Source organism: Moschus berezovskii, chromosome 1, assembly GCF_049115385.1.
Source record: "Moschus berezovskii isolate FMDL1 chromosome 1, NW_MosBer_1.0, whole genome shotgun sequence".
In the NCBI taxonomy this organism is placed as follows: domain Eukaryota; kingdom Metazoa; phylum Chordata; class Mammalia; order Artiodactyla; family Moschidae; genus Moschus; species Moschus berezovskii.
The window spans coordinates 77,489,631-77,513,195 of NC_142460.1; the positions used below are offsets into that span (position 1 = coordinate 77,489,631).

Sequence of the window (23,565 nt, forward strand, 5' to 3'; positions counted from 1 at the left end):
AGGTCTCTAATATTGTTCTCATTTCTTTTAATTTGTTTTTCTTTTTTCCTCTCTGTTTCATTTATTTCTACAATTCTATCTTCTAGCTCGCTTATCCTGTCTTCTGCCTCTGTTATTCTACTGTTTGTTCCCTCCAGAGTGTTTTTGATCTCATCTATTGTATTATTCATTGTATATTGACTCTTTTTTATTTCCTCTAAGTCCTTATTAAACCTTTCTTCCATCTTCTCAATCCTTTTCTCCAGGTTATTTATCTGTAACTCCATTTTGCTTTCAAGATTTTGAATCATTTTCACCACCAAAATTCGAAATTCTTTTTCATGTAGATTCCCTATATCTTCCTCTTTTGTTTGTGTTGGTGGGCATTTATCTTGTTCCTTTACTTGCTGGGTATTTCTCTGCTTCTTCATCTTGCTTATAATGCTTTGCTTGGGGTGGCCTTTCCCTCTTCTGGCCGTTTGTGGAGTTCTCTTTATTATGTAGTTTCCTTGCTGTGTGTGGGGTTGGACAGGTGACTTGTCAAGGTTCCCTGGTTATGGAAGCCTGTGTCGGTGTTCTGGTGGGTGGAGCTGGATTTCTTCTCTCTGGAGTGCAATGAAGTGTCCAGTAATGAGTTATGAGATGTCAGTGGGTTTGGAGTGACTTTGGGCAGCCTGTATATTGAAGCTCAGGGCTAGTTTCCTGTGTTATTGGAGAATTTGCATGGTATGTCTTGCTCTGGAACTTGTTGACCCTTGGGTTTAGCGTAGGTATGGAGACGTTTGGGCTTCCCTGGTGGCTCAGAGGTTAAAGCGTCTGCCTCCAATGCGGGAGACCCGGGTTCGATCCCTGGGTCGGGAAGATCCCCTGGAGAAGGAAACGGTAACCCACTCCAGTATTCTTGCCTGGAGAATCCCATGGACAGAGAAGCTTGGTAGGCTCAGTCCATGGGGTCGCAAAGAGTCGGACACGACTGAGCGACAGAACGGAACGGAACGGAACGGATGGAGACGTTTGATGAGCTCCTATCGATTAATGTTCCCTGGAGTCAGGACTTCTCTGGTGTTCTCAGGATTCGGGCTTAAGCCTCTTGCCTCTGGTTTTTGATCTTATTCTTGGAGTAGTCTCTAGACGTCTCTATCTGTCATTTCCAAGGTGGTTCCCTCTGTTTTAGCTTCTGTCTGCTGGTCTCTTCAGTGTCTAATTTCCGCCCTGATACTAGGGGGTGGGTGGACACTTTTTAAGGCTCTGTTGTTCAGTCCTGTTCTCCTTTCGAAGACAATGGGCTGCTTTTCTGGGTGCCTGACGTCCTCTGCCAGCATTCAGAAGTTGTTTTGTGGACTTTACTCGCGTTCAAAAGTTCTTTTGATGAATTTGTGGAGGAGAGAGTGGTCTCGCCGTCCTATTCCTCCGCCATCTTGTTCCTCCTCTCCGGTATTTTCTAAAGTGTGAAGGAGAAAGTGATTAACAAAGGAAGGGTTTTAGAAAGGGAAGAAGAAGGCTCTCTAAAGGAAAAAGGACCTGGTCAGGACCTGAAAACTGAGTAGTTTCATGACAGAAAACTAAGAAGTGATGATGGGAGAGAGGAGAGAAGCAGAGGCTATAAAGGTTTCCATTCTGGGCGGCTGTGTGTTAGGGACCGCAACCAAACACGTCCGTGACTAAGCCCCGGTTCTGATAACGTGAGCTGTAACAAGGATCTCTGCACTATACGGCCACCAGAAAGGAATGAATGTGATCTTTGGTGTCAGACAGGCTTGGATTCAATTCTTCTCTCTGCCACCTACTAGCTCTGTAACCCAGGGAAAGTTATTTCACTTCTCTAATACTGTTTCCTTATATTAAAAAACAAAGTCATATTATCACATAGCTGTTAAGAGTATGAAATGGGAAAAGGCATAAAGAGCAAGTCTAAAGCTAAGGCTTACACATTCCAGGCCAAGAAGGATGCTGTGATCATAGGAAGAGTCCAGTAAGCAAAATTAATCCTAAATCAACACCTTTACTTGTATTTTTTAATTCCTTGAAGAAGAAAGCAATGACTAAATCAACACTCCTTTTTGTTGTGATAATTGCCATTTTATCCTTTATCCTCCACTTACCTCACATCACAACTGCTCACCTGTCTTTTATATGGCACATAGTCGTCCATGTTAAATAATTAATTTAAATTTTTGGAAAATATTTCAGACTTTTCCCAAATTAATTCACCATGGGGCCTCTAGCATTTCCCTGCCCTTTCCTCTCTGGCAGTGAGAGGGACAGTCACTGGGAAGATGGCTAGAGTCCAGGTTAAGAGGCTGGGTTTTGCTTTCTAATGTCACAAAAAGGCAACCAAATTGGCTCTTACAGTACATATTCTGTCTCCTCCATTCAACTCAGAACTGACTAGAGTTGACTTCCAACTTAATTGAATTTATAGTGATAACATAAAGGGTAATTTTTAACCTCAGTGAAAAAACGTTTTAAGTTTTAATAGAAATGGGCTTCAAAAAGTTTCGAATCTCATATGACAACATACGTGTTTCAATGCCATTCTCCCAAATCATCCCACCCTCACCCTCTCCCATAGAGTCCCAAAGACTGTTCTATACATCTGTGTCTCTTTTGCTGTCTCGTAAACAGGGTTATCATTTGCATCTTTCTAAATTCCATATAACCTCATGACAGTTCATGAATTAATATAGCAAGACATTTTCTACAAAGTGATATTTTCTTCTAAATCCCTTCTTCTTTCCTAGAAACCAAGGATCATGGTTACATATCTGTGGACATGTACAAGGTTAAATAACAGTAAATATTCAAACTGAAGAAAAAATAAACAACCAGTAAACAATATCTAGCCATCTAAACAAAGCAAATAACTGTCTATCATGGGGTAATACTTGCTGTATTACTTGCCTACAAAGAATGTCATAATATAAGGCCAACTATTGAATGTTGAAGAGGATTTGCCAAGTTGTGAATGCAAACATAACCATGAAACAGAAAAGACAAAAAGCAAGTATGACTTATTCACATGCCAAACTATATAATACGAATCTAAAGGAATATGAAGACAAGTCTTTTAAAACACTGTACTTGATGTCAAGAGATTGTCAGATACACATGTCCCCTTAAAGTTACAGAATCTCCAGGTCAGGCTCTAGGAAGCTATTGCTTTCAGAAACAGAGTTAAAATAAAACAACTGAGAAACTACCAGTGCTGGCCACCACCAATGTGCCACAGTTTGATCACTGTCCTACTGACGCTGAGGCCATGAGTGTGCATGGTGACAACTCTCAGTTCAGTTCGACACACAGAACAAACACTGAGGGCTTGTAAAGGCCCAGCCTGGAATAGACGGGTACCACCCACTGCTATTACTAAACCACTGCATGTGAGACCATCGCAGAATCTTTGCACTCGCTGTGTCCTTGGCCTGAAAGCTCCCACAGCCCTTCCCCTGCATCCATTCTCCCTCTGCATTCCTAGGGCAGCCTTCCTGAGACTCTGACTAGGCCTTCCCTCCTTCAGTGTTCTCATATTTGGATTGATTAATGTGAGCTGCTGGTTAATAGCCATATCCTCTGTAAACCCAAACTCCAGAGAAACTGATCATTGTGTCCCCAGTGCTGAGCAAAATGCCTGGAAAACAGAGGCTCCCAAATTCTGGGTGAATAAATGAAAGAACGTGGACAGGGAATGGAAAGAGATACCAACGCTGAGATTGTTGAAGTTGGGTCATATAATGCCAAGGGGCCTTAACCTTGAACCGTTGTGTAAAGCCATCTCTGGATGGCTTCAGCTCTGACTTCTGTGTGATAGACAAAGTCCCAGAGTAAAGGGGTCACTCTTTCCATAACCTATGCAATTCGATACAGACCCTTAAGCCAAGATCAGAACAAAACTCAGCTGGAGATGAGTAAGACTGAAATGATCGTGGGCCCCTTCAAGAAAGTGATAGGTGCCATTGATCCTTCTGTTCCCAGAAGCCTATTTGCATGTATTCAGCCCTCAACAAACTCCACAGGCCTGCTCGTGAGAGGACGCATAGAGCTATTCTCTAAGCCAGGCAAGAGACACAGTGAAGCGAGGATCAAGGCAGCATGCGTGCCTTGGCAGCGTTCCTCTTTGCAGTGGTCCACAAACAACACTTGTTAGATGGAATCGAATGAATCCTTCCCCTGCAGTAAATCTGCAGTAAGCAAGGATTTATGTCACATTATTTTTTGACCTCCAGAAAAGAACATTTAATCAGTCGTTTTAATACAAATGAAATTCCCAGTTATCATACTTCATCACAATTCCAGTGAAACCTGCCAGAATTAAATCATATGTTACCAATCAGTGCCAGCACCCAGTGTGGGCAATCAGAAAATGTCAGTTCATCGTAAGTAAGAAGTATTTTCAGAGATGGCTGGCAGTTGTTTATTAGCCTGAGATTTCCAGATGATGGTGGTGAAAAGAAGTGAAAGTCGCTCCGTCGTGTCGGACTCTTTGCAACCCCATGGACTATGCAGTCCATGGAATTCTCCAGGCCAGAATACTGCAATGGGTAGCCTTTCCCTTCTCCAGGGGATCTTCCCAACCCAGGGATCAAACCCAGGTCTCCCACATTGCAGGCGAATTCTTTACCAGCTAAGCCACAAGGGAAGCCCTCACAAAAAAATATCCAGTTCTCTGATCATTGCTTCCTCGTTTTTTTCTTCGTCGTCATTACCATTGTTATGATCATATCACCAATGTTTAAGCCATTTCTTTCTGCCTTCACTTACTAAGTCACTTGGTGAATACTGTGAAGGTCAGCTCTCAGAATGAGAGGGAGAGAAGAGGGAGGGAGGAAGAGGGAATAAATGGATGAATAAAAGATGCTGGTCCATGGGAGGGGAGACAAGAGACTACACTGACTGACAGAGGAAGCCATGTGTTCTCCCATACAAGGAACAGAGTCCCCGAGTAAAGGGATCATTCTTCTCTTATCCTTCTGAGAATAGTCTAAAACATGGATAGTCTGTCTTGTTTTTCCTTTCCCCTCCACATATCCTCTTTCACCTTTTCTTCCTGTAGTAATTAGGAGGAGCAGAAGCACATCATATCTTTCAGTATCCCACAGTATCTAATGATTCCTTATAGCTAGTTATTTAATTCTCTGTATTTTTTACCTTGTCTTGTATGGTTATGCAAAAAAAAACCACAAAACTCTGTTGCTAAGTTGCATCTGACTTTTTGTGACCCTATGGACTGTAGCACGCCAGGCTTCTCTGCCCATGGGATTTCTCAGGCAAGAATACTGGAATGGGTTGTCATTTCCTTCTCTAGTGGCTCTTCCCTATGCCCGGGTCTCCTGCATTGGCAGGCAGATTCTTTATCACTGAGCCACCAAGGAAAACACATAATCACACAAAATTTTTAAAAATAGATAACTGCAGAAATTACTGCAAAGAGGGACAAAGATGAATCCATCTTGATGAGAAAGAAATTCAAATTCACTCTTTGATCCGTAGGTTCATAGAATCATAATGAACCACTTGTGGAGCCATGAAATTAAAAGACGCTTGCTCCTTGGAAGAAAAGCTGTGACAAACCTAGACAGCATACTAAAAAGTAGAGACATCACTTTCCCAACAAAGTTCTGCATAGTCACAGCTATGGTTTTACAGTAGTCATGTATGAATATGAGACTTGGACCATAAAGAAAGCTGAGTGCTGAAGAATTGATGCTTTTGAACTGTGTTGTTGGAGAAACTCTTGAGAGTCCCATGGACTGCAGGGAGATCAAACCAGTCAGTCCTAAAGGAAATCAACCCTGACTATTCATTGGAAGGACTCATGCTGAACCTGAAACTCTAATACTTTGGTCACCTGATGCAAAGAACTGACTCATTTGAAAAGACCCTGATGCTTGGAAAAATTGAAGGCAGGAGGAGAAGGGGACAATAGAGGATGAGATGGTTGGACAGCATCACCGAGTCGATGCACATGACTTGGAGTAAGCTCTGGGAGTTGGTGATGGACAGGAAAGCCTTGCGTGCTGCCATCCATGAGTTTACAGATTCACACACAACTCAGGTGACTGAACAAGTTGTGGAGGAGACGCATAGCTGCTCTTCATGCAGAGACTTCCTGAGAAGTCCTCTAGAGGGCGCGGTGGAGCACAGCCAGCAGAAAGTTCATAGGGAGTGAAGCGTGACTGACCTCCCCAGCAACCTTGTCAGGATGGGCCAGTGGGTGAATGCCAGTGCTCAATTGCCTATGATTGGGGAGAACGGCATTGTAGCATGTATATTATCATAAGTGACCAGTCCAGGTTCGACGCATGATACAGGATGCGTGGGGCTGGTGCACGGGGATGACATGGAGGGAGGATATGAGGAGGTGGGAGGGGGGTTCGGAAGGGAGAGCACATGTACACCCGGGGCGAATTCATGTCAATGTATGGCAAAACCAACCAATATATTAATGTAAGGTAATTTGCCTCCAATAAAATAAATTTTAAAAAAAATTGCCTATGCGTCCAGGAATGTGATCCCAATACTCAGTTTGAGACAGTCTGAGCTTCCTCTGCAAATACTTCATTTATCCTGTAAGCAGTCTTTTGGTGTGTTTTTTTCCTATCACTTGATGAGTGGTGGAAGGCAATGAGGTAGAAGTTACAATGACTGCACAGGTCTATGAACCACTAGGGGCTCAGTGAGGTGAGAGAGGAGAGTTGCAGGTGACTCTGTCAGCAGAAATGAATTCTCCATCATAGAACTAGTGCCCAGTAGGCTACTGTTCTCTTTACCCTGGACAGATAGCCGCTTTCTGGTACAGCCTTTTGGAATGTAGTTCTTGACTTGGGCCAGCCATTCAAGTTATCTATTGTTACAATATGCTTTTGTTTTCAACACCTGAGCTAAACTGCAGATGAGCTCTTGTATAGCTTCTAAGATTACATTTTGGCCCTTGCCTCATGCCAGGCATACTTCTAAGTACTTTATATATTCACCCTATAGAAAAGTACTGTTATTTTACATGTGAGGAATTTGAGAAAGAGAGAAAGGTCAATAGATTCTACCAAGATCACACATCTAACTTCGAACTAAGGCAGGCTTCAGTTCATGGTATCTGGTTCTGGAATTGATGCATTTAATAGCAAAGCTGCTGCTGCTGCTGCTGAGTCACTTCAGTCGTGTCCCACTCTGTGTGACCCCATAGACGGCAGCCCACCAGGCTCCCCCGTCCCTGGGATTTTCTAGGCAAGAGTACTGGAGTGGCTTGCCATTGCCTTCTCCGAATAGCAAAGCAACACTACTGCAAAACTGTCTTGTAGACTCTGGATGCAGTATGATGTGTCTAATGCAATGGCTTCCTAGCAGTTAAGAGCCAGAAGGAAATCTGTTTTCTTGGCAGCATTTGACTGCACTGACCCAACATCTGGCACACAGTCTTCCCTCACAAATATTTGCTGAGTTGGGCTGACTGGCCCTGCTTTTGGAAACCCTCTGTCACCTTGGCTTCTCTAATAACGTAGCCCCTGGCTTTCTTGCTGCCTCCCTGGCTCCTCCTCTCAATCTCCTTTCTCCTGCCAGTATGTTACATGAAAGTTTTCCCCATCATTCCATCCTAGGCTCTGTCTTCTCCCAGGACCCATCCTCCTTGGAGCTCTGAGTTACTCCAATTACTGTCTACACACTGATGTCTCACAAATATTCATTTGCAACCTAATTTCACTCCTAAGATTCAGACCCACATGACTAGCCCTCTGCTGGAATTTGATATCTCGTATGTAGTCAAAATCAATCTGTCCAAAATTTATTTCATTTTTGTACCTCTGGACCTTCCAAGGATATCTTTTCTGTTTATTTTCTCAGATAACGACACTTTGATCCAAACACCTGCCCAAACTGGAACACTGGGAGTGATTCTGACTTCTCTCTTTTTTTTATTTCCTACATTCAGCTATGTACCAAGCCCTGTCGGGCCCACACTTGAAACCTTCCCACTTCTTTTCTTCCCTTCCCTATCACTTGTCCAGGCCACCTGTCACTTCCCCTGGGGCATAGCATCTTGTAAGGACCAGCTGGATAGTATTCCTCTTTGGGGATTTTAAGGATGTAACTTCTTCTTACTTCATCCTCATCTCTTTACTTCTCACAGAGTGCCTTCAGCATTCTCACCAGACTTCAGTTGTCTGTCCCATTTTCTGTCCACACTGCTTGGAACGTTCTGCTCCTTGGTTGCTCTCTTTCTCTGATGTGTCTAGCTAATTCTTGTCATTCTTCAAGCTTAGTTGTTAAGTCACTTCCTCCAGAAAACCTTCCCTGAGCTTCCATGCCTTGGTTACGTGTTCCTGCTCTGGGATCTCACAGCACCGTGTATTTTCTCTGCCATAGTACTTAGCATCTTATACTGCAGTTCTGTTTTCACTCTTTATGAGGGAAAGGAAACAACCTGCAGTAAGAACAAATTTCAAAATTTCATTTCTTCATTTATACTTGATATAAATTTATTTATCCTAACAGAGTCAATATAAGGCCAAGCTAGTAGCTGAGTGCTCTGCTCCATGGTTATTTGACACCCCAGGCTTCCAGCTTTGTCACATGTAATGCTGACTTCCAAATCACTCTGCATCATATTATCTAGATAGTACATGAGGAAAGGTCATGGAGGATCATGTGTGGGATGTTTTTATATGACAAGCCTTGAAGCAACAACCATCACCCTACTCATAGTCCATTGCCTGGGACTTGGTACATGACCACCACACTTAACTGCATAGGAGGCTGGGAAGTGTAGTTTCCCTGTGCCAGAAAGAAGAGGACTGGGTTTGGTGATCAACCAGTCATCTGCCACAACGACCTTTATTCTCACTAAATTATATACTCCATGAGGGCAGGGGCAAATATTCTCTTTTTCTGCACGTTATCCTCAATGCTAGTACACAGTGGGAACTTGCTATTTGTTGAGTAAATGAAACTGTGTGTGTCCTGTCTTTAAAAGACTTTTTCTGTCCATCCTGATGCTGGCTGCACATTTTTTTCCTCAAATAGCATCATCTGAAGCAGCGTCTAACATGTCTGACTGGTTCGTGGAGCTGGGGTATAGTATGTCTTTGGTGTTCATTGGTAGGCTATGCTGCAAAATGATGATTGTTGATCATGTCTTATGTGACCTACAACTGGTACTAATGGTAAAGAAATTGCCTGCCAGTGTAGGAGACATAGGAGACACGGGTTCAATTCCTGAGTCAGGAAGATCCCACTGAGAAGGATATGGCAACCCACTCCAATATTCTTACTTGGAGAATCCCATAGACCGAGGAGCCTGGTGAGCTACAGTCCATAGGTTGCATAGAGTCAGGCATGACTGAAGTGACTTCACATACACACACACACACATGAGCCATGATGCCAATTTATTTATTTATCTTGTATATACTTCTTTCAGAGATTCAATTACCCTTGTTTTCTATTTAAGGCATGCCCTTTCCAGGAACTGAAATACCGGGGAATTTGCCAGGCTGCTCTCTACTAATTAAAGCTTGAGGGTGAAAGAATATATTGGCTGCCATACTGTAAAGATATTATTGAGAATATCGTGCACATTTTCCAGTACCCTTTTCATAGAAACTGGGGAGAAAATTCTTTCTAATCACAATAAAAAGAATAGTGGCATTTTTCTTAAAAATTGACTGTTTTTTATCTTATAATGTTCATCAGTGGTGTACAAATGCTTTTTATTTCTTAACATTGTTACTAGAACATTCTGACCAAATGGGAAGTCCATATCTACTAAGAGACTATTACATTGAGAAATACGTTATAGAATAGCCCCAGCTAGCTTTTAACAACACTCAACATTCTTTATCTAACTTTATTTTTTCCTATCCTTATTTTCCCTTTCTATCCACTTCTTTTATCTTCTTGTATTTGCATATTTATGTAAGCCACCATGAACATGTTTTGGAGCAAAGGAGAAATACATAGAAATAAAATCTATTAAACATTTGTCTTCCCAAGAGACATAACATGTTTCAGTGGCTATAGTTGAGTATTTTTGTATTTCAGTCTACCTTGCTTTATCTCTAGAGGTATTTTCAAATGAATATGAATTAGTCTTTCATTTTGGGGGGAAGGGAGGAAGGAGGAGAATGGAAATTATGGCTTATGAAGATGAAGATGATTTAGAAAGCTAAGAAATGAAGTAAATGTGAAACCATATTTCATATGTGAAAATATTATATATAAGTGTGAAAATTCACTACAAGATAAGTTCCATAAGGGTGAAGATCTTGTCTTCATTGTTCAAACTGCATGTTGAATTGTCTTGCACACAGTAGACACTAAAATAATATATTTTGAAAGTGTGAATATAATACACTTGCACTTAGGAGAACTGGGTTAATATAAAATAAACAATATTGAGCATTGGGTGTGCAACCACAAGCAGAGAACTTTTGGACTCTGTTTTATAATTTATAAAATGAAACCATCAGACTATGTATACACTAAGATTCTTTCCAAATCCAATACTCCATGTTCTACATGTCACCTTTGTTAAGTATAGTAGCACATTTAAACATATGAAATTAAATCCCTATGACAGTTTTGAAATTTTGTTTTCAAAATAGGTTATCGAACTCCATCATTAACAGCCCATGTAGATGTGAGCACATCAACTTCAAACGTCACCCCTCCAAGTGTTCAAAGTGAGTAGCAAGACTCCTCATGTGACTCCAAAGAGACAATACAACCACAGGTTTTATTGCAGCTATAATATTATTGAGGTTTGGGGAAAAACTATATTTTTCATTTTAAGTTGATATTTCGGTTTTGAGTTACTCTGTGGCAAACTGTAATCCAGTGACTATATATTGATATGACAATTACTATAATCTTAAAAATATGGATTGGTGATTTGTTATTCTATTGTACGTGTCATTTGTCATGGGATTTTTTAGAGTAATATTAAAGTAATTTTGAGTACTCCCAGTGATCTGAGTTGGTGACAAGAAGAGAAAAAAAAAAGAAAATCTCTGCTTTCTTTGGGCATTAAACATAAACTACAGACTTTAGCTTAACACGAGCCAGCTAGTGTTCTCTGTGTCAGGAAGCATATTTTCAATTTCAGACTTCCCCAAAGTCATACAGTCTAAAAATTCAGCACATCAAAGTAAAATTAAATTACAGCTTTATCAGAAAATAGAATTCTGAAATTTTTGTCTTTCAGCCAGTAATCCCGATGTGCCTACCCGAGGCTTCAACTACTCCTGGACCTCCAGTGGGAAAGACGGCAAACACTGTAAGTGAAACGTGAGTTCCCTGGAGTCCTCCGGGCCTCACTCATTTATCCAACACATATACTGAACATCTACTGTGTGCTTTGTTTATGATCGTATTAACAAATATTTACAAGGTATCGACCATGTTTAAAGCATTGTTGTGGTTGCTGGGGATACCTGTAAACAAAACAGGTCTAAGTTCCACAATCTGGTGGATAAAAGATGAACAAATAATGATAAGTGATATGGAGAAAATAAAGCAGAGAAGGGAGACATTGAGAACCAAGAGTGGCGGGGGGCAGTGCCCTTCTTTAGGGCGGTCTTGGAAGGCCTTCCTGAGGAAAGTGACATCTGAATAAAGTGGAGATGAAAAAGCAACTATGAGTAGATCTGGGGGAAGAAATAACTAGCTAGAATGTGCATATCAAGAGAAAAAGGATAAAAAAGAAGCTCAATGTGAGGCACAGAAATAGTTTGTTACTTGCCATGTGACCAAGTAGCAGCAGGCTCTGCTGATGCTGCTTTAGCAGGTATTGACAGGGTCTAAAAAGGAAATGCACTGCCTGTTAATGGTCAAGACAAAGATGAGTGTGGTCTTAAGTGGCAAAGGATGTGGCTGAAGCAAAGAGAAGTGAAGCCCCTGGGTACCACAGGTTCAGGACTCTGAATTTAACTCCTGGGCCCTTTGCCACAGAGTCAATGTGCATGTGCCTTTTAAAAAGCATTTAAATTGTACACTGAAAACCTCCAAGCATCTTTTATACCCACTGACTCAGTCATCTCACTGATGGGAACGTGTCCTTAGGAAATAAATCAAAGAGGGAAAAGGAACCTATGTAATATTTATCTTTGAGCATTATTTATTTATCTTTTTTATGGACTTCAGGCTTCCCAGGTGGCTCAATGGTAAAGAATCTGCCTGCTGATACAGCAGATGAAAAAGACACAGGTTCAATCCCTATGTTGGGAAGATCCCCTGGAGTAGGAAATGGCAACTCACTCAGGTCTTCTTGCCTGGAAAATTCTATGGACGGAGGAGCCTGGCAGGTCCATGGGATCACAATGCATCAGACAGAGTTGAGTGACTGAGCTTGAGCTCGATGGAGCTCAGGTTCACAAATTTAGGTTAGTCATAGTCTTTATGATACTTTCATCATTAGTCTAAGCATGACCCTCTGTAATTTAATGTAAAATATATCTCTGAACAAATATGCTGGTAATATAACAGATACCTGTGAATGTAGTGCCCAAATACAAGAATGAAAAGGAAGAGAGACACCACACAGAAGAGAGAGCACACAAGGAGATCACCAGGCAGTGTAACTTTGATGCATGTCAAAGTTCAGTCGCTCAGTTGTGTCTGACTCTCTGCGACCCCAGGAATCACAGCACACCAGGCCTCCCTGTCCATCACCAACTCCCAGAGTTCACTCAAACTCATGTCCACAGAGTCGGTGATGCCATCCAGCCATCTCATTCTCTGTCATCCCCTTCTCCTCCCGCCCCCAACATTTCCCAGCATCAGAGTCTTTTCCAGTGAGTCAACTCGTCGCATGAGGTGGCCAAAGTATTGCAGCTTCAGCTTTAGCATCAGTCCTTCCAATGAACACCCAGGACTGATCTCCTTTAGAATGGACTGGTTGGATCTCCTTGCGGTACAAGGGACTCTCAAGAGTCTTTTCCAACACCACAGTTCAAAAGCATCAATTCTTCAGCGATCAGCTTTCTTTACAGTCCAACTCTCACATCCATACATGACCATGGGAAAAACCATAGCCTTGACTAGACAGACCTTGGTTGACAAAGTAATGTCTCTGCTTTTTAATATACTATCTAGGTTGGTCATCACTTTCTTTCCAAGGAGTAAGCGTCTTTTAATTTCATGGCTGCAATCAGCATCCGCAGTGATTTTGGAGCCCAAAAAAATAAAGTCTGACACTGTTTCCACTGTTTTTCCATCTATTTCCCATGAAGTGATGGGACCAGATGCCATGATCTTTGTTTTCTGAATGTTGAGCTTCAAGCCAACCTTTTCACTCTCCTCTTTCACTTTCACCAAGAGGCTTTTGAGTTCCTCTTCACTTTCTGCCATAAGGGTAGTGTCATCTGCATATCTGAGATTATTGATATTTCTCCCAGCAATCTTGATTCCAGCTTGTGCTTCTTCCAGCCCAGCGTTCCTCATGATGTACTCTGCATATAAGTTAAATAAGCAAGGTGACAATATACAGCCTTGACGTACTCCTTTTCCTATTTGGAACCAGTCTGTTGTTCCATGTACGGTTCTGACTGTTGCTTCCTGACCTGCATACAGGTTTCTCAAGAGGCAGGTCAGATGGTCTGGTATTCCCATCTCTTTCAGAATGTTCCACAGTTTATTATGATCCACACAGTCAAAGGCTTTGGCATAGTCAATGAAGCAGAAATAGATGTTTTTTTGGAAGTCTCTTGCTTTCTCCATGATCCAGCGGATGTTGGCAATTTGATCTCTGGTGCCTCTGCCTTTTCTAAAACCTGCTTGAACATCTGGGAGTTCACGGTTCACATATTGCTGAAGCCTGGCTTGGAGAATTTTGAGCATGACTTTACTAGCGTGTGAGATGAGTGCAATTGTGCGGTAGTTTCAGCATTCTTTGGCATTGCCTTTCTTTGGGATTGGAATGAAGACTGACCTTTTCCAGGCCTGTGGCCACTGCTGAGTTTTCCAAATTTGCTGGCATATTGAGTGCAGTGCTTTCACAGCATCATCTTTCAAGATTTGAAATAGCTCAACTGGAATTCCATCACCTCCACTAGCTTTGTTCATAGTGATGCTTTCCAAGGCACACTTGACTTCACATTCCAAGATGTCTGGCTGTAGATCAATGATCACATTATTGTGACTATCTTGGTCATGAAGATCTTTTTTGTACAGTTCTTCTGTGTATTCTTGCCACCTCTTCTTAATATCTTCTGCTTCTGTTAGGTCCATACACTTTCTGTCCTTTATCGAGCCCATCTTTGCATGAAATGTTCCCTTGGTATCTCTAATCTTCTTGAAGAGATCTCTTGTTTTTCCTATTCTGTTGTTTTCCTCTATTTCTTAGCATTGATTGCTGAGGAAGGCTTTCTTATCTCTCCTTGCTATTCTTTGGAACTCTGCATTCAGATGCTTATATCTTTCCATTTCTCCTTTGCTTTTCGCTTCTCTTCTTTTCACAACTATTTGTAAGGCCTCCTCAGACAGCCATTTCACTCTTTTGCATTTCTTTTCCATGGGGATGGTCTTGGTCCCTGTCTCCTGTACAATGTCACGAACCTCCGTCCAGAGTTCATCAGGCACTCTATCGATCAGATCTAGTCCCTTAAATCTATTTCTCACTTCCACTGTATAGTCATAAGGGATTTGATTTAGGTCATATCTGAATGGTCTAGTGTTTTTCCCTACTTTCTTCAATTTAAGTCTGAATTTGGCAATAAGGAGTTCATGATCTGAGCCACAGTCAGCTCCTGGTCTTGTTTTTGCTAACTGTATACAGCTTCTCCATCTTTGGCTGCCAAGAATATAATCAATCTGATTTCGGTGTTGACCATCTGGTGATGTCCTGTGTAGAGTCTTCTCTTGTGTTGTTGGAAGAGGGTGTTTGCTATGACCAGTGCGTTCTCTTGACAAAACTCTATTAGCCTTTGCCCTGCTTCATTCCGTGCTCCAAGGCCAAATTTGCCTGTTACTCCAGGTGTTTCTTGATTTCCTACTTTTGCATTCCAGTCCCCTAGAATGAAAAGGACATCTTTTTTGGGTGTTAGTTCTAAAAGGTCTTGTAGGTCTTCATAGAACCGTTCAACTTTGGCTTCTTCAGCATTACTGGTTGGGGCATAGCCTTGGATTACTGTGATATTGAATGGTTTGCCTTGGAAATGAACAGAAATCATTCTGTCGTTTTTAAGATTGCATCCAAGTACTGCATTTCGGACTCTTTTGTTGACCATGATGGCTACTCCATTTCTTCTAAGGGATTCCTGCCCACAGTAGTAGCTATAATGGTCATCTGAGTTAAATTCACCCATTCCAGTCCATTTTAATTCACTGATTCCTAGAATGTCTATGTTCACTCTTGCCATCTCCTGTTTGACCACTTCCAATTTGCCTTGATTCATGGACCTAAGATTCCAGGTTCCTATGCAATATTGCTCTTTACAGCACCGGACCTTGCTTCTATCACTGGTCATATCCACAGTTGGGTACTGGTTTTGCTTTTGCTCCATCCCTTCATTCCTTCTAGAGTTACTTCTCCACTGATCTCCAAAGGCAGAGTCCAAAGTACTGTGGAGACACCGTTCAGCAAGTGGACCCAGGAATGCTGATCTTTTTAATAAGAAAAACATGTTAAAATGCACCCCACCATGTACATTACACAAAAATAAACTCCATATAGCTTAAAATATTTATGTCAAAAAGCTAAATATTAAAACATGTAATAAAATCATGGTGAATTCCTTCCTGGCTTCGGGGTAGGGAAAGACAGAGAAAAGAAGAGACACTAGACATGAAAATGACTGAAAAATTAAGAAAATTCTTTTCATTACGACTCCTTAAAGAAAGTTTTGAAAAAGGCAGGCTATAATCTGGGAGAAGATATTTGCCACATGTTTGAAAAAGGATCAAGAATATATACTTAACAAAGGGTCAAAACTTTAAATCAAGAAAATATAAAGAATGTCTACAAACCAGTTTTTGAAAAGACAAAAAGCAGTAGGAAATGAGCAAATAGGCACATCACAGAAGACAACATCCAAGTAGCCAGAAAACATCTAGAGATTCCAAGCCTCTCTAACAATCAGGACATGCCAGTGAAGACTAAAGTCAGAAAGTTATTTTATACATAACCAATTTGCAGAAATGAACAAGTCTGAAATTGCGGAGAGTTGTATAGGATGCAGATCAATACAATTTGTTCTATGTTGCTGGTGAGAGTATTAATTGTTACCATCTCTTTCCACTAATTAGGCATTATATTTTATAGCTAAAGAGTTCTATATCAGACAATCTAACACTTCTACTTCAAGTATTAGTCACTCAGTCATGTTTCAACCCCATGTACCTAGCCCACCAGGCTCCTGTGTCCATGGGATTCTCTAGGCAAGAATCCTAGAGTGGGTAGCCATTCCCTTCTCCAGGGAATCTTCCTGACCTAGGGATCAAACCCAGGTCTTCTGCAATTGCAGGCAAATTCTTAACCATCTAAGCCACCAGGGAAGCCCACTCCTATATAAATACCCCCCCAAAATAAATTATTACATGTATCCAGGAGATTTGTATACAAATGTTGGGGAGGGGAACACTACTTATAATAACAACAAAAAATAAAACTGTAAATAATCTATAGTTAGGAGTGTAGATAAGTAATTTGTAATATAATCATAAAATACTATGGAACAATGAAAAATGAGTGAATGGCAGTCACATATGGCAGCATGAATGAATTCTAATAGCACTATGTTGAATCAAGAAAGTAAATTCTAACTGAAAATATATGGAATGATAAATTCAAGCAAAATTTATTTTTTAAGTTTAAAAAGTTTTGTTTTGAAATATAGTTGATTCACAATGTTGTGTTAGCTTCTGGTGTACAGCAAAGTGATTCAGTTATACATATACATAAATATATATTCTTTTTTTACATTCTCTCCCATTATAGGTTATTACAAATATTGAGTATAGTTCCCTCTGCTATACAGTAGGTCTTCTGCTAATTATCTATTTCAGTTTGAGTGTACTCTGGGAGTTGGTGATGGACAGGGAGGCCTGGCGTGCTGTGATTCATGGGGTCGCGGAGAGTCGGACACGACTGAGCGACTGAACTGAACTGAACTGAATGTGTATTTTAATCCCAGACTCTTAATTTATCCCTCCCCTGTCCTCCCCTTTGGTAACTGTAAGTTTCTATGTCTGTGAGTCTATTTCTTTCTGTTTTGTAAATAAGTTCATTTGTCTCATTCTTTTAATTCCACATATAAGTAATATAATATGATGTTTGTCTTTCTCTGTCTAGCTTACTTCACTTAGTGTGATACTATTTAGGATCAAAACAAGTATTAATATAACCAAATACTATATGGCTTATATTTAATATTTGATAAAAATTTAAAATATGTAGACAATATTCAGACAATGTTTGCTTTTGAATGGACATACAAAGGATAGGAGAGAGTGTAAACACTTATAATGTTATTTATATAATTCCAAAATCTGTGTATGAGTTGGGGAATTATTAAGGAAAAATATGTTTAATAATAAGAGAATGTGAAATAGGATGAGATAATAACTCAATGAATATTATGAAGCCAAACAAAACAATAGCCAGTATGTACTACAGTGAGAAGACATGATCTGCTTAATTGAAGGTTTTGAACTTTTCGCTTAGTTCCTTTATTTAAATTACTACAGTAGCATCTGTGCCCATACTAAAATCCTTTTCATCCAGTGCCTCACAACAGTATAAAGTACAGAGACCACCCAAGGTACTTTTTGCCCCAGAAACTATAAAATTGAAAGGGCTTCCTAATTTTACACAGGAATATTTTTGTTCTTTTTAATAGATTTCATAATGAAATAAACTATTGTAATCCTTCACAGTTTCTGTCCTACCCCACTTGAAAGCTTCATTTATCCTCAGACATCTCTTTATCATTCTTACCATAAAAATAGCCTTAGAAATTGTGAAATCTAGGAAGGGACTCTAAAACCCAGCAAACAATTTTTTCCTGGCAGTGAAAACCCCCTTCTTACTTATGCAAGAAGATCTTGTTAACCGGTTGCCATTTTTCATCTATAAGCTTAGAGAAAAAAATTCCCTTCAGTGAGTTGCTCTATTTATAATCATTCACAAAAACACATTAGGGTCCAACAAGTTAATATTGATTGCTCACTCCCAAACTGTTTTTGAAACATGTTTCTACTCGTTGGATTGGACTGTAATATGACATCCAATATTAGATGATGCATTTGGCAAGATTTGAGGCAGGCATTGGTAATGGGAATTTTTTCTTTCAATATGTTCATTTCAATAGATTTATGAAATGTTCAGAGGCAGAAAAAGAATGATAATGGATAAATTTCTAGTGAAATAAACCCACTAGCAGTGTTTCTAGGGCCCTTGCTCTTTGTGAACACATTCTACGAGATATTTGCTTATACATACACTTTGTATAGTTCATATATATTAAATGTCACTAGAAGATTCTGAGCACATATCATTTACACTAAACTCATAAATAAATGTTTTAATATATTCTTTTGTTGTTATTTTGTTATTTACTAACTTGAAGAGGTCTAGACTGGAGTTCAGGAATATTAGAATCTTAATCCCAGTTCCTGCAGTCTAGAAGAATGCATATTTTAGTGTAACCATCTATGAAATGGGGATACCAAAACTGACTTTCTAAATACCCAAAGTGTATGACCTTAATAATGTCCTGGGACACATTTTCATCCTGACACTCAGGTGATCAGGCCATGGAGCAGAAAATTGAAGCTTAATTTTTTTTTTCTTTTTTCTTGGGTTTTCCAGTCATCCATCTGGCCCAATGGAGCCTGAAGCCACACTGAAATCAGTCAGTCTGTCTTAGACAAGCAGAAAAATGATATGAGTCTCCATGGGTCCTTAAACCCTCTAATTTACCCATTACCAAAATCATCAAGTTTACCTACGCATGTGCACACACACACACACACACAAGTCTCAGGATACTTCTTATTGATCTCATATGAGGTCTTCATTCTGTTCTTTGACTTTGCATCCCTTATTCTTCAAATTTGACATACTCTTAACTCTTTTTATTCTAAATTTTTTTGTAAATTGAAAGATAATTGTTTTACAGAATTGTGTTAGTTCTGCCAAACATCAACATGAATCAGCCATAGCTCTTCTTAACTCTTACAAGTGTACTGCTTATCCTGCCCCTGGTCCTGGCTATTTCTCCTCAGACTCCTGGTAATAATTTCATGAGAACCCTCTACTTTTTATAGGCAGAGGGTGATGGAAAAGCTGAAACTAAGGAGCTGAGGATCAATGGAAGGGACCCAGCAATGCCAGGACCTACAATACTGGACCCTATCACAGGCTGCACCAGGATCTCTTCAGCCCCTCTGTTCCCTGTTGGTCAGGATGCTGACTCCTTGAGTAATAAACCCACCATTCTTACCCTCACATCTGAAAATCTTACATGTCTCAGGTCACACCTCTTTCCATTTTTCTCTAAAACACTGTTCTGCTCCCATTCTGTCACCTAATTCCTCATTATGTCAGCCGCAAATTATAGATTCATTCCTCTGATTTAAAATTCTCTCCTTCATTAAAATACCATGGGGATTCCATGGATTTCTACAATGTTAGTACACAAGCCCCACACTTCCAAAGCTTGTGAGTATCATCTTTGTTTTGTGGTCAGGAAGAGTATAAGTGTCCCATTTATAGACTAAGTGATCATGGCAAGAGTGGACAGTAAGTAGTTGGTGCCAGTTGCATCTGATGGAAGGGGTGATGCTGACCCAGTACCTTGAAGAAAAAGGTAAGGCAGAAGACCAAGATCAGTGAGGTCTCTATGTCATAGCCTTGCATCTGTGGCTATTGCTTGCCACCCTATGCCTTTGCTCTAAGGACAAAAGTAAGGACAGAACTCAGAATGTCTTAAGGAAGATTGGTTACCCAATAGAAATTCTGTACATGTAAAAATTATGCCAGAATTTTAGAGAAGTTCACATTGCCTCAAGAACCCTGAAAGAGTAACAGAAATTATCTGTGATGTGGTCAAAAGAAGATCTGCCAAACCAGACAATCTGGGGCTTTGATATGACACTAAATAGATCTTCCTGCAAAGGGAGAGATGCCTAACGTGTCATAATATTATTGAGAACTGTAAGCTGGTTACAGATGAATGTCAGAAAATGTTGTACTATCGAAGTTGATCTTGTTTTTACTATGGAAGAGAGGTACCCTTTTATGGTAGAATGGTACTCTAAATCACAGAGTCTCCTTGTCAAATAATGTTTATTTTATCCAAAGCTAAATCTAAAAGAATTGTGGAAGAAACTGATGCTATGCTAAAGAAAGGATATAAAAATATATTTGATAAACTCTAACAACACAGTATCCCTATGTTCATATTTCTGGTTGATAATGGTGATGTACTAGAGGACATTATCCATCAATCTCATGTTTATCATCGAAATGTCAACGTAGTGTTCATTCTTAGATGTAGATGAAAATGTTCTCAAAGGACTCAAAGGAGAATTAACTTATATATTTAACGAACAAGATGATACCTTGAGAACACAGAATATTTCAATCAGAAAACAACAGTAATTTAACTCTGCTGAGAGACACCCAAGGTGACTTAAGAATGGCAGATGGAGTAGCCAGTGTTTAACACATCCTAAAACTTGGATATCTAAATGATGGACTAGTTGAGCTTTTAGAAAAAGTGTTCTTTAGTGAAAGATAAATCACTGGAGATGGCCAGCTCTGTCTTACTGAGGATTCTGTAAACAGGCATTCTGCAGGAAGACCTCTCTCCTGTGGAGGAAGCAGCTGATACAAGATCTACTATCTCCTCATCTTGCTCAAAGACTGAACTATGATATAGTCTTGCTCCTGAAGTTTTTCCTTTACATTACTTAAATATTTTCAGACATGTTCAATCTATCAGCTGGAAGCTCCTTTATTTCACCTCTTTCTACAGTTTCCACTTTTTTTTAACAGATTTTGAAAAATCTCAAAGACAAAATCAGAAAAATAACTCCCTAATTTTCCAAAGTGAATTTTTTATAGTTCAATTTTTATTTATTATTTTTAATTGAAAGATAATTGCTTTGCAGTGTTACATTCGTTTCTACCAAACATCAACATGAATCAGCCATAGGTTTACCCATGCCCACTTAAATATCCTGTAGTTCAATTTTATTGCACAGTTTTTGAGATCTTTTTATACTTGCAAAGTTTTCAGAAGGCCAAAAGGAAGTCTTATAAAATGGTCAAATAATTTACATCATTTTAAATATTGCCATATTTGCAAGTTGGATGTATCATGTTGATGACATTAACATCTCCTGAAATTGTATTATGCTTGGTTCTTTTGTTTGGAGAAAATCAATATTGATTTTACAGAAAGGACTGGCACTCTTTATTTGATGAAAAAAACTAGTGTTGTTCACATGTCACTGATCATTACAAGTGTTCTATACTGACTTACTGATAATAAACATAAAAATCTTTTTTCAAATACCCATTTCTCTCAAAGTGATAGAACTTGTTAAACCATTTGTATCTTAGCATGATTGAATTTATCACATCCTTTCTTGATAGCAGATTTTGAAAAGAAAAGAAATAGGGGCATTGGGACTTCCTCAGTGGTCTAGTGGTTAAGACTCTGCACTTCCAGTGCAGGGTTGTGGGTTCATTCCCTTATTGAGGAACTAAGATCCCACATACCATGCAGCAAAAAGTTAAAGAAAGGAAGAAATAGAGGCATCAAGCCCTAAAAGTAGGAAGCAAAGGAGATTCCATATTGAACAACAACAACAACAAAAATAGTCTAAGGTTATTCAGAACAAACTGCCTTCTTCATAATTTTACCTAAACACAGGCTTGGTTCCAGTTTCTTTCTAGTCGGTTTTTGCTCATTGTCAATAAACTCCTAGCTTAATGGCTTAAACATTAAAACTCAGTGTTAAAAAATACCCAGTCTGTTGTCATCTATAGATGTCTAGAACAAAAAGTTGTCAAGATCACATGCACAGGGTCATAGAACTATATTGAAGACAAGAACATCTCCCTGACCTAAACAAATTCAAAATAGCTATATACAAAATCAGCCTAACCTTGGGGAAAATCCCAAGTGGAGTAGCTATGACAGACTGTCCTGGGAGCAGTCCCCAGAGAGCACTGACTTACAGCTCGACGGAAAGGCCTGGTAACATGCCTTTGTCTGCACCTGCAACTGCCATTGGCAAGTAGCGAGAAATCAAGAAAGGGTCAGGCCACGGGGGGTTTTAATGTTTGTTTTATTTTGTTTTGGCTTTGTCTATTTGTTTTGATCTTGACATGCAAGAAAGCATTCAACTGGGAAAATCACATATGCCAATGTTTTAAATAAATGAGTATAATATCTTTTTACAGATTATAACCATATACTACTGTAGCTATTTTACTTTACATTACATTATAGGCATGTTATCAAGTACAGACATGGAGAGACTGCCAAGAAGTGGAACTCTTCTGCCAAAGATGGAGAACTAAATAAAATGAATTGATAGGTCTATTTTAGAAGCCATATGTGCTTCTGGAATTGCTACCATCCACTTAAAGGGGAAGGTTTGCCTCTGAGTGGATCAAAGGGATTCACCCAGCAGCTAGCAAAGCCTGTAACCAAAGGGGTCTGGTAATTCACTGAAGATATGGTTCAGTTTTCATACTCAAACAAGAATGTCATCTTACACACAAGTTCAAATTACTTTGTTCACTCTTGCAAGTTTCACCAAGGTCTTCAAAGCCCTGTTGGCATCTTCTCTTGATTGAGGCCACCGTAACACACCTAGACTTTCCTTCTCTCCCATTCTTTTAGTTTATCCATGGGACAGATATGAGCACAGTCATAGCACACTTTCTGTGGCTCGAGAAACTGCTCCTAGTGTTTTCCTTCCCTTTCTTTTTCCTGCTTTAAATGGCTATAATCATGAAACTTTCCTATGGTACAGATGAACCTATTTTCAAGGCATGAATAGATACCAGACATGGGGAATGGACTTGGGGGTGGGAGGTGGGGTGAACTGGGAGATTGAGATTAGTGTATGTTCACTGCCATGTGTGAAACAGATAGCTAGTGGGAACCTGCTATACAGAGCAGAGAGGTCAGCTTGGTGCTCTGTGGTGACCTAGATAGTTGGGATGAGGAATGGAGTGGGAGGGAAGTCCAAGAGGGAGGAAATATATGTATACATATAGCTGATTCACTTCGTTGTACAGCAGAAAATAATACAACATTGTAGAGCAACTATATTCCAATTTTAAAACAAAACAACAAAACCTTCCCTAGTAGACACATCTTCAGCTCTCACTTTATTTTGGGACATTCTGTGGTGTGCTGCAGAGTATTTTGATGATATTACTTGAAATGTTCATTAATATCCATCTTTTCATAATAATTAGACTCAATTGAAGGTCAAGAAGAGACAATAAATTTTCCAATATCTTCTTCCTTTAGCAGCTCCATGGATGCCCAGTGAAACAAACAGTTCACCCTCCTCAGGTGCAGGTTCAACACTTCCTGGTGAGCATTTAGAGGAGACTTAGGGTCAGGGAAG

At 39.8% G+C, this 23,565-nt stretch overlaps 1 protein-coding gene and 1 pseudogene across 3 annotated transcripts in view; both read left to right on the top strand.

Annotated features, from left to right (window-relative positions):
• CD96 (CD96 molecule) overlaps positions 1–23,565 on the top strand; it is a 104,431-nt gene that overhangs the window by 74,489 nt on the left and 6,377 nt on the right. The window contains exons 9-11 of one of the 3 annotated variants that reach the window (XM_088836851.1): positions 10,575–10,652; positions 11,174–11,245; positions 23,469–23,531. In XM_088836851.1, coding sequence (XP_088692977.1) covers positions 10,575–10,652; positions 11,174–11,245; positions 23,469–23,531 — 213 coding nt within the window. Of the gene's footprint in view, positions 1–10,574; positions 10,653–11,173; positions 11,246–23,465; positions 23,532–23,565 lie in introns of all 3 variants that reach the window. The other 2 variants (XM_055418298.2, XM_088836853.1) reach the window with 2 other exon arrangements.
• LOC129550562 (cytosolic 5'-nucleotidase 3A pseudogene) lies at positions 19,915–20,885 on the top strand (annotated as a pseudogene).